The sequence below is a fragment of the Panthera pardus genome, unplaced genomic scaffold, assembly GCF_024362965.1.
Source record: "Panthera pardus isolate Hobbes unplaced genomic scaffold, ASM2436296v1 HiC_scaffold_22, whole genome shotgun sequence".
Lineage (NCBI taxonomy): Eukaryota > Metazoa > Chordata > Mammalia > Carnivora > Felidae > Panthera > Panthera pardus.
This window is the reverse complement of record NW_026526788.1, coordinates 61,550,208-61,561,886: the sequence shown is the minus strand read 5'-3', so window position 1 is coordinate 61,561,886 and position 11,679 is coordinate 61,550,208. Positions and strand designations below refer to the sequence as shown.

Below are 11,679 nucleotides of genomic sequence, written 5' to 3'. Positions count from 1 at the left end.
CATTGTTTACAGGGAGTTCTTATCCAGGAGTACATGCAACCAAAGAGAAAGTTAGGCAGAAATATGTCCTTCTAGTCTTAGAAAGATGGTAGCAAACTGCAACAAGTAATTATTGTATCGTTTTTATTTTAATATGTAGGAATTCTTTTTTTTTTTTAATTAGTGGGTTTACTATCTGACAAAAGAGCTGAATCAATGACTGTAGATACTGGAATTATCTCATTAAATATAAAATGATTTTCTCTCACCTCCTTCTCAGTGAATTTCTTATTGTCTCTTAGGAATGCAAGGCGAGCATATCCCAAAGCCTCAGGATTCCTGGATGAAAGTTTCATGAGAACAACATATCACTACCATGTGATGTTTTATAAGAGGGTCACGAAATTGGTAGAAATCCACTGATAGGGTACATTCCTTTAAGCCAAGTAAGTAAAGAAAACTCTGTGTTCACAAAGATTAATGAAGCAGTGAATAGTCATTTGACAAAAAACACTCACCCTGTTACTAAAAAGTGGATTTACACATCACTTTTCAGAAACTTGGCAACCATGTAAAACAGGGTCCACCCACACTCACGTTGCTCAGCAAGTGATGAGAATCTGGGCACCAGGTGCCAATCTGGGCTACACGTGAACAGACACCCTTTCTCCCCAACCTATTTAAAAGTCAGTAGATAATTTGGAGTGGACGAATATTTTTCCGGTTGCCTCTTAAGGAAATTTTCTTTCTAGTCCATCACAAATTGATGAAATGTGACTCATTAACAAAGCTCTGAATGGAGGAGGGAACAAGAAACACCTTTCCGGTGTCTTAGTCACTGCTACTTCCTAACCTTGACTCTTTGTTCCTTCATTTTAGCAAGGATTTTGTTGTTTTCTGGTTAATTTAAAACATGTAAAAGACAACTCCCTTAGTACCAGGAGTATGGTAGGAACTTAATTCATGAATGTTGAATGAATATAAGATTTCTTTCACTCCATGTACCAAGGTAATGTCTTCTTATAAATGATTTTGCTAAGGGGCTCAGTTGGTTCAGCGTCTGACCTTGGCTCAGGTCATGATCTTATGGTTCATGGGTTTGAGACGACAGGGCTTTGTGCTGACAGTGTGGAGTCTGCTTCCAACTCTGTCTCCCTCTCTTTGCCTCTCCCCTGCTCATGTTCTCTCTCCATCAAACATTACAAAAAATTTTTTAATAAATAAATGATTTTTGCAAGCACAATAAATGGTGAACGTTGAGTAGAATATAAACACTTGAATTCTTTTAATTTCCTTCTTTCCCAAAGTGCCTAGTACAGGACTGTGTAAATAGCGCGCACACACACACACACACACACACACGCACACAGGCTTATTAGCTATTGAGTTAGCTTAGAGGATCTTGGATGAATTACTTTAGGGTTTATCTATTTTGGGTCTGACTTTTCCATTGTCCCTGGAGAGTACCAATGTTATTATAGGACCCCAAGGGGAGAGGGAAAAAAAAGCCATGCTGATTCCAATGGTTGGGTAGCATGTTTGGTTTTATATTTATATATTTGGTTATAGTTAAATAACTGTTTGGTCCATGATTGCCAAGTCCTAATAGACAGATTTTTATCTAAAAGCATCAATAAACTATACCAACACCATAATGCTCTTGACTGCAAATATCCCCACTATTCAGATGGTTTTTGTTCTGATTTAAGTTGTCATTTGCTCTCAGGCCTGATCTATTTTGATATTGCTTACTTTCTTTCATCCCAAAGCCATGGGCATATTTAAATTTTAATGATACACAAGGCAATGGGTAATGAGGGTTGGAGGAATATAGGCTCTGCCACTGTGTAAAAAAAAAAAACAAAAAAAAACAAACCCACTCCTCCTCCTGTGCCTTCCTTTACTCTCACATCACTACCAAGCCTGCAACACTTTGGATGCTTAGGTCACCAAAAGTCAGTGGGGGGAGGGGGGTTCCCTCATCAGACAACTCTGCAACACCAGTTGTGTGTCCTAAAATTTAACTCAATTCAGACACTGTCTGCTTGGAAATAGAGTCAGATCCCACAGGGTAAGGGCTTGGTGCTACAAGACTGCCCCCCACTTCAGATGCCAGTTGTAAGTCATAGGTCCCCAGGTTACCCACAACTTCTGTCCAACTTGGCTACAAATCAGAGGTTCCTGTGACCTCCTCCCCCTTGGATTCACTTATTTGCCAGAGCAGCTCACAGAACTTAAGGAAACACTTATTTATGTTTATCAGTTTATTAAAGGACATGATAAAGGATATAGATGAACAACCAGACTAAGAGATGCATTGGGTGAGGTCTCGGACATTCCTGAGCACCTGAGCTTCTGTCCGTGTGGACCTGGGATGTGTCACCCTCCTGGTACGCGGATATGTTCACCAACCTGGAAGCTCTGTGAACCCCATACTGTTGGTTTTGTATGGAGGCTTTATCAGGTAGTTATGATCAATCATCAACTCCATTTAGGGCCACTTATTAAGTGTAAAATCTTTGGCCTCATTATTCGACCTCCCTGAGTTTCACTTTTCTCGGCTATAAAATGAGAGCAACTCTTAGAGTTTCTATAGGGATTAAATAAAATACCATATGTAAAATATCTGGCACACAATAGACCTTAGAAAACACTAATTCCAGTCTCTCTTCTTTCTTAATAATCCAAATACTGATACAGTACCAGTGTAGAGTTGCTTCCTGATGTCCATTTAAGAACATTTTCCATGTACCTTAAAACACCTCCCTCCCCTGACTAATGAGGCCCTGTTCTCCCTGTAGCTTCACTCCCACTGCCACCCTACCTTCATTTGGTACAGTTAAATAGATTGGCATCACTTTTCCTCAAATTCATCATGCTTCTTCTACTTCATAGCCTTCTCAAATATTTTCTTCCCTGTCTAGATTCTAGAACATTCTCAATCCCTCCTTTCACCTGTATGACCTCTGTTTAACCTTCCTCTGTCAGTCTGAATGTTACCTTCTGAGCAGGACTTGTCCTTCCACCTCTCCTCTGAATGATCTCTCCTCTTCTCTTCTCTGGTAGTATCCAGAATTCTTTCTTTATTTGCGCTGAATTGTTTGGGGTACGCACACCATCTGTTATAAATTGTGTCTCCCGTGCTCGCTTCGGCAGCACATATACTAAAATTGGAACGATACAGAGATTAGCATGGCCCCTGCGCAAGGATGACACGCAAATTCGTGAAGCGTTCCATATTTTTTTTTTTTATGGTATACTCTATCGTTAAAAAAAATCCACAAAATTTTCCATCTGTTTTAAATAACGTATGAATGGATATGATGCTAATTGGCAGTACTTGATTTTTTTTAAGCAATAAAATTTTATATATAAAATAAAAAAAAAATTGTGTCTCCCACCCCCAAATTTAGATGGTGAAATTTAACCCCCCTTACTTTATAATGTGACCACAATCTGTAGATATGGCTTTTTTTTTAATGTTTATTTATTTTTGAGAGAGGGAGAAAAATAGCGAGCAAGTAAGCATGAGTAGGGGAAGGGCAGAGAGACAGAGACAGAGAATCCCAAGCAGGCTTTGCGCTGTCAATGTAGAGCCTGATGCAGGGCTCGATTCCACAAACCTTCAGATCATGACCTGAGCTGAAATCAAGAGTCAGAAGCTTAATCGAATGAGCCACCCAGGCACCCCTGGAGATATGGCTTTTAATGAAGTAGTTAATATGAGGCTGTTAGGATGGGCTTTAATCCAATCTGACTGGTGTCCCTGTAAGAGGAGATTAGGATATGTAGCAAGAGAGAGACAGCTGGGATGCTGAGCGCGCGTGCACACACACACACACACACACACACACACACACACACAGAAAGGCCAAGTGAGAACACAGCAGGAAGACAGCCCTCTGCAAGCCAAGGGAGACACCTCAGGAGAAACCCAAGCTGCCCACATCTGGTCTTGGACTTCCAGCCTCCAGAACTGTGAGAGAATGAATCTCTGTTGTGTAAGCCACTAGAATTTTGTTCCGGCAGACTTAGTAGAGTAATATGTTGTTTAAGACCTATCTTGTTCCACCAGACTGTGAACTCCATAAGGACAGAGAATATGTCTACATTTCACCACTGAACTCTCAACAAATAATGTCTGGCTCTAAGCAGGAGCCAACATGTTTTCGTTTAACTCATGAATTAATGAATAAATGAATGAATGATGCAGGCTTATGTCAATTTTATGCTGAAAGCTCTCCATCTTCCAGATTCTCCAGTGCTCTTTTCCCATGAGATCCAGGGCAGACACGTTGAGTAAGTATTTATTTGGGGTAAGTAGGAACATCCCAGATACAAGAACCCAGTAGTGTCACATTCTAGGTCATTGAAAGGATTCTGAAATGGGTTATTCCAGCACAGAATATTGGGAGCTTAGGAATGAGATGGCTGCAGGTGGTACTCGGTGGCCTGCTACCCTTCTAGTGGTGTGAGTGCCCACAGTGGCAGGGCACAGACATGCATTAGTGCTATACTCCAGGAATCCTACGGCTCTCCTCAGGACTGGGAATACCACCTAAGCGAGTCCCAGGTTCAGACCTCCCATATTACCAATACCAAGAATCTCAAGTTAGTCTTTAGGGGTCCTGAAAAGCCAGATGCTCAGCAGGCTTTCAAGAGAAGTATATAGATTGGTATAAATTGACCCTTTAGGGAAGTCTAATGGGTCCATGGAACGTAGCTGAGGCCACAGAGTTTCTAGGCATCCACCCTTGTCTTTGGGTATCTGGAGACTGTTTGCCTGATTTGAGTGGCAAGAAGGTCCTTCACCATCCTCAACAGTATCTATCCATTATTTAGTAGCTAAATGCCTAAAGTCCTGTCACTAATATGTCACTCTTTGGAGTAAACACCACTCTACCTGGCTGCCCCTTTAAAAAAAAAAAAAATGAATCCCTATGCCACCAACTGTGCCATATTTGCATTCACTAACATCTTATTCTGAATGAGTTGGCCCATTTCCTCCAGGTGGGCTTGACCCTGCTTGGGTCAGAATGCAGGGAAGAGGGCAGAGGCATCTACAGGAGAAACAGGTCTTGAATATAAACCATGCCAACTTCATAGGTTTTCCGGGCTCGGGCCCGTTGACCACAGGCCCCCCAGAAGCTTGGCCACACCATGAGTCATGCATTTTGGGATTTTTACTATTCTGTGGCAGAGAGGAAAGGGAAAACCAAATTGTGGCAGTTCTCTGGCTATGGAAGATAAGGAGAAGTAATAAAGGGCATTTCCTTTACCTTTGTTCCCTTTTCCCCATGGACCCATAAATGGTTAATGGGCCTACCCCTGTAGGAGAAACTTTCTGCCTCCTGTGAAGTTTGGTTCCTGGAGGCAGATCTTTTTTAAATGCAGCAAGTGTCAGATAATTGGAAGGGTGGAGTCACTGTAAACCCCGACACACCTTTGTCAGGACTTGTTAGGGAGCAAAGAATTGAAAGGAACAAGGGGTAGAGCAGGAGAAGTGAACATTTTTGAAAGATCACTCAGCTCTAACACACCTGAGCTGGGTCTGGATAAAAAAAGTGGGGCCTGCAAACATCTTGGAGAAAACACCAGGAGGAGAAAGAGAGAGAGGGGTTGATTCAAAGTTGTTTCCAGTTCCTTCCAAATCTCAAAGGAGGTAAGTAACAGGAGGTATCTGCCCTTTCTCCCTTCTTCTGGGACTTTGGTTTGACATTGGCTGTTTAGAACTCAAGTATTTGTTGGGAGAAAATAAGAGTGAGTTGTTAAGGTTCAAGTGTTGTGCTTGAAGTGATTAATTGATCACAAATGGTTACTTTGGTTTCTGCGTTCTGCTCTGCTCGGGGCAGGTCTTTCAAAGGAACGAGAAGAAAGATTCATCAGCGGGAAGGAGAGAAAGGCCAATTTAGATAACTTGGACTCTAGTGGCCAGTTTGTTTTTCTTTTTTTGGTATTTTCAGTATTGCAAATGGCTTGTGTTGAGTTGTTTCATTTAGATTATGACAGAGTTGGTAATTCCTTCAATCTCAGCCTCTCACTCTCCTGCTACCTCTGTTTCCTTCTCTTCCCTCAACAGCAGACAACAGCTCAGAGGGGGAAGTTAAAGAGTCGGTAAGTGGGAGCTTCTCAAAGCAGCCCCTCAGCTCTGAGAGGTGAGGGGCTGCCAGGGGACCTCTGTGCTGGCAGGTTCCGATTAAACTCGAAAGTATGGATGGACATTGTTGTTTACCACACTTTCAAAATACTACTGCCGCTAATCTAAAGTAAAGTGTAATATCTGAAATGATATGATTAATCCAGGAATTTCCTGGTGTCAAACTTAGAACAAGAAAAAAAAGAGAGAGAGAAAATTTTGTCTGTGCACACACTTTTACTGGTTAATTTGTCCCCACCCCTAAATCATTTTGGTGTGAGAATTTACCAACTTCAGTATCTCACTGGACTGCACTAACTTCTCAAAGACAAATTGCCACTTTGCTTTCTGAAGGATAGGCAAAGCCTCTGGCACATCACTTTGAGTAGCAAATAGTTGAATTTGCTAATATCCATAAAATATAGTGCGATTTTTAAAAGATAGCCATTTGAAAAGCAAAATTGTTTATTCTCACCCCTATCTGCTCTCTCTTGGAGTTAAGTCACAGATCTAAGTCAGAACTAGACTAGAGAGGACATCCGGCCCCTGATGTATGCCCCTCAGAGAATCAGAGTGTCCAGCTGTACTCTGAGCCCCTTCAAACACCCACACAAATCCGATCAGAGTTTACATGGGGGGCAGTTAAAGAGTCTTGCTTCAATCTTGGATGGAAACTCCGATTCATGAAACTGATCCCACCTAAGAACTAACCCCATTCTTAGATTAGGTCTGGCCAAAAGGAGTCTATGTCTACGTGGTTTGGGGCTTTTCTGCTATTGTTAACGGTCTCCGGACTTAACGAAATGTGGCTGTAACCAAGAGGCATGATCACAAAGCTGGTGCCCCAAATCCCCCAACCTCAAGTGATAAAAATCAAGGATGCCAAATGTAGCAAAGGTGGCACACCCATTGCCGAGATGTTGCAGAGATAAAAACCGCTGAGATCATCAACCCTAGGACATTGGTTTTCCTGGCCGTCACACTGCTCGCTCCTTCTGTGCTAACAGATCATAGCTAGTGGATGGTTTTCTCACATTTGGACCATTTTGTTGCTTTGTTTTAAAATTTGAAGTGTACAGAGAATGGAGTAATAGAAGCTGTAAAAATTACTTGCGATTCCTTAGCAGACTATAGAAAGATTAATTCCTAAAATAAGAACACTTAGCTTCTCCATTCCCTTCCTTACTAAAGACCAAGGGTCTCATGGGTCATTAGAATAAGGTCAGTGTGATAGTTTACTACCCCTGATAGCAGTTTGTCCTTGTGTGTGCGGGTCTTTCTCCACGTCATCCTGGGAATAGTTTTAGGTGAATGTGACATTTAAATGAAGTGGAAAGAAAAGAAAATTCAAAAAAGTAGAAAAAAGAAACATCTTCAAAAGATCATTAACTATGAAATAATCACAAAGCAGCCCCTTAGAACTATGGATGGAAATTAGCATAGTTTTGGAATTGAGAACCTAGTGATCTGCCCTTCCTTGATTCTAATGAAATGGCCCAAACATCAAAGAAGTTAAAATTAAGGAGTTAAAAATTATGTGACTTGACAGTGCTTCCATTAAGTAGTGTTTTGGAGAAAAGCACAGTGGGTGAGCACGCCCAGAAGAGGCAGCCTCCGCACATGCCCAGGCCTGCCAGTCTCCTTTCCCCAGTGTTGCACCTCTTAAAACTATCTGCACTGAAAATGTTTGAAAAGGAAGTCCTTTGGGAATGCTGTAGATCCCATGGGACCATCCCAGTCAAGGTTTGTGCCTCGACCCATTGCTTTCCATTTGATAAATCACTTAAAAAAATTTCATCTTAAGTTTTTGGTGTAAAGGAATCTGTCTCCTAGCACATCCCTGCCACTTCAGACTATCAGTCTGGGAGCCAGCTCAAAGTCTGTCTCAGATTTTGAGACAGTCATCAGAACTCCATCCTCTGTATTCCAGGCCTAAGAAATCATTCTGTATGGCCATGGGACACAGCCATCTGAGGGGCTTCAGGCCAAGAGGCAGGGGTCCATCCACCTGCACCCACCTTGGGCACATTTTTTCCCAGAGTACCTTCTAGTAAGGATCCCCCAGGCCCTGGAGGAGGGTATCCGATTTCTTAGCAGGTGATGTCCTTGTGCTTTTCGGGAGCTGAGGAACCCTTTACATTTTGCAGCACATCTCAAGGCTCCATCTTTGGAACTTAAGAACAAGATGAGTGTGCCTAGGAAAGTGGGTTATTTTCCTGGTTACAGAAAGAACAACAAAACACTCCTTGGGGTTGCTGCCTGGACACCGAGACCCTGATCACTTGGAGCTATCATCAGTCTGCCTTGATGGCTGCAAGTAAAATAAACCCAGCCAAACCCATATGTATAGCTGCTGACAGCAGCTTGCTTTAACAGATTAAAATAAGCAATAACTTGCAGGAAGTAAAAGCTTCCCTGGATTGTTATAAACACTTCCTTTCAGGATAACATTTCATACCAATTCAGGTGTCCCCCTCAGTGGCTCTCTACTGGCAGCCAGGTCCATTTGAATGTTTAATCTCCAAAATGTCTCCTGGTCCACAGGTAATGACCAATCAAAAAAAGAAAAAAAAGGTGGAGCAGGCTTCAGAGGTACCAAAGGCAATTACTGCTTAAACAAAAGATTTCAAAGACAATGTATGGTTACATGTATGTTTGCATGACAATAGTCATATAAGTTATAGCCAGAAGGCAGACACAGACATAGGCCAGGTTTGGCCTTCTAATGACGCTGGTCTCCCTTGTGAAATTATTTATGGAGCCCCTCCTTTTTGGCTCTAGGAAACATACCTGCAAAGACTTTCTGTGGCTTCTCAGATCCAGCCAGGAATTTTTCCATGATGCCTCATTCTTTGCCTAGAGCTCTGTTTAAGAAACTCCAGTGAGCAAGAAGTTGGCACATTCACCCAGGCCCTGAGGCTACCTGTGCTGATCTTGGTTCATTCCACAGGATAGCTGAGCAGCTAGCTTGTCTCCTTCCTGTGGTCTTGGTTTTCAGTGGGGAAGTCACCCAGGCCTGCATTCTGACGTTCATGGGCCCTAGATGCTTGTTCTTTTGTGGACCCCTTCATCCATTAAAAACAAAACAAAACAAAACATCTTAAAAGTTATATTTTATAACTGCATTGAAAGAATATGAACCAGGTTGGATTGTGTTCATTTCTCTTCTGATTTTTAAAAAGAAATTGAAACACTTTTGTAGGTGCCTAAAAGTATGACAGGATTGGGCACTGTGCCTTCTATGCCTAATGGATAAGTTGACCCTACAATCACTGGGCAGGTAAAAAAGACTGAAAGGAGAAATCTTCGAGCAAGGGGAATCCTGGGCAGAGTGGCTTGCCCAGAATTCTAGAATCCAATTTGAACTGCATCCAAAAGAGGAAGGGAAGGTTAGGGGGAGGAGAGAGAACCACAGGAAAAGCCAGACTTCACGTCCTCCCAGAACATGGGACTGAGAAGCACAGCAACGAGAACCCAGGTGGGTGGTGAACCCTGTTGTGTCTCCTGTGTGTTTAAACCTGAACCCCCACCCAGCTTCTTGCTGTCAAGTGGCCTCAGCCCATCTATGTTTCAGGACACAGTGGACAAGATCTCAATGATTTTCCCTTCCAGAAGCAGTGAGTGAAGGGGCAACATAGATAACACACAGATATGTCTTTTCCTATGTACTTCTGTAGATTTTACACATTTTCTTCATATATTTTTCCTACTCATGTCTGCAAATAAGCATCATGGGCTAGCTTGTTACAAAGGGAAAATTTCATACTGTGAAAAGTACTAAGTTCCATACAAGTACCAACGACACAATGATTTTCCCCCTAATTTCAATCCTTCCAACATCATTCTCCCATCTAAACTGTGAATAATGAAGCATGAATGTCTTATAGTCATAGAATTCCAATAGAACACTGAAAATTATGGGATACATCAAAATGAGTTTGTTAAAAGCAGCAAGTGCCCTGACAGATATCCTTCAGCTGTTTGTTACTTTGGCAAAAAATGGAGGTTTTATAGTCAAAGGTCAGGACACCACATCTTCCATGTAATCCCTTTAATGCTCATCAGGGGGCAGCCTGGTCAATGAGATCCTGAAAAATAAGCTTTCCACACAAAAGAATAGAATCCAAAGTGGAACTATTAAATTATTGCTTCTTAGAACTGAATCAAGAAGTGGAAATGACTTGTAAACAATATGTACATGAAAGAATTATGCCTTGAATTCTAGTGATCAAGTGTTTTTGGTTCTCAGCTTGCATAGTAGGGACCTATCCTTCCTAAGAGTGATGGTCAGAGTCATGGCTGATCGTGGTTTCTGGCTTTTCTGTAGGTGGCTATGGTATGGATGTAACCAAGAAAAACAAGCGCGATGGCACCGAAGTCACTGAAAGAAGTAAGAGAACAATATATTATCCTTATGAAAGTAATAAAAAAATTGGAAAGAGTAAATAATTCATTCCTAATTCCATCACAACTTCTATATCACTTCTAAATTATTTATTTTTAGTTTTCTTTGGGGTTTTTTTTTTTTGCTTTTTTTTTCAATGTATCATTTAAAATGTTTCCTAAGTAGACTTTATTCCTTCCCATAAGATGGCTTTTGTTGATTTTTATTTTAACCTACTTATAATCAAACCGTGTTCTGCTTTTTCTTCAAAAATGAAAATTACCATTTTGATGTACAGTTTTCAAAATTAGCATTTTCCGTAGCTGTATAATATTCTGTTGAATGAATTTGTCATAAGTTGTTTAACCATTTCTTTATTTAGAATACAGGGCAGCAGGAATCCAAAAGAATAACATCCCAGTTACTGCAGGGACAGAGTTAGAGTAACACCAGTGTCACAGTTGCAGTCGACAGTGAAATTGAAAACAGACACATTTCTTTTGTGAAACTGCCCAAATGATAAATTCAGAGACATTTAAACTGTCCCCTAAACAGTTCTAACTCTTTCATTTATCCTGTGACTTTCATATATCTCTAATGAAAATATTCTGGCTTCACAGACTTGGAACTTTAGGTTAAGAAATAATTTATTTTTATGTGTCCAATAATCCCAAAGGTCCACACAGTGAGAGGTCTAGTGAAAGCTCAAGGACTATTATTCAAATCAAGCTGCCATTTTAGTCTAAAAAACCATTTCCTGTTATGCATGGAATGTGGTTCCTGCTAGGACAAGAAATCAGTTAGGAAAATACAGTGTGAAGAAGGAAGGGGGTTGGGGCAGCAAAACTGGTGTGGGATGGAGCAGTAGCCAGCAGGAGAGCCTAAAGTGGCACAAAGGAAATTCCACCTTTTCCCCTTTCACCACCTCTTCCAACATGCACACACACATGTACACCATGCACACACACATATACCCGGGCATGTGCGCACACGTCACACACACACACGCACCCCAGAAGTGTGCTGTTAAAGACCCGTGATCTCAGCTATATCGGTACTCCTTTATATCCCACACAGAGGGAGGAGGCAGTGATGGTCACTGTCAGAGAACAACATTGGCCCCACTTTGGTTCTAGGAATCCACCCACCTCCCCATGTTGCTGCAGGGGAGAGAGAGATT

At 41.5% G+C, this 11,679-nt stretch overlaps 1 protein-coding gene and 1 non-coding gene across 2 annotated transcripts in view; both read left to right on the top strand.

Moving 5' to 3' along the window:
- The first annotated feature begins 3,119 nt into the window (after nucleotides 1-3,119).
- Nucleotides 3,120-3,223, top strand: LOC128772548 (U6 spliceosomal RNA). Its single transcript, XR_008416729.1, has one exon. It is a non-coding gene; the product is annotated as a U6 spliceosomal RNA (small nuclear RNA).
- Nucleotides 3,224-5,401: 2,178 nt separating this feature from the next.
- COL17A1 (collagen type XVII alpha 1 chain) overlaps nucleotides 5,402-11,679 on the top strand; it is a 51,848-nt gene continuing 45,570 nt past the window's right edge. The window contains exons 1-2 of the mRNA XM_019459353.2: nucleotides 5,402-5,641; nucleotides 10,443-10,505. Coding sequence (XP_019314898.2) covers nucleotides 10,454-10,505 — 52 coding nt within the window. The 5' untranslated portion in view covers nucleotides 5,402-5,641; nucleotides 10,443-10,453. The remainder of the gene's footprint in view (nucleotides 5,642-10,442; nucleotides 10,506-11,679) is intronic.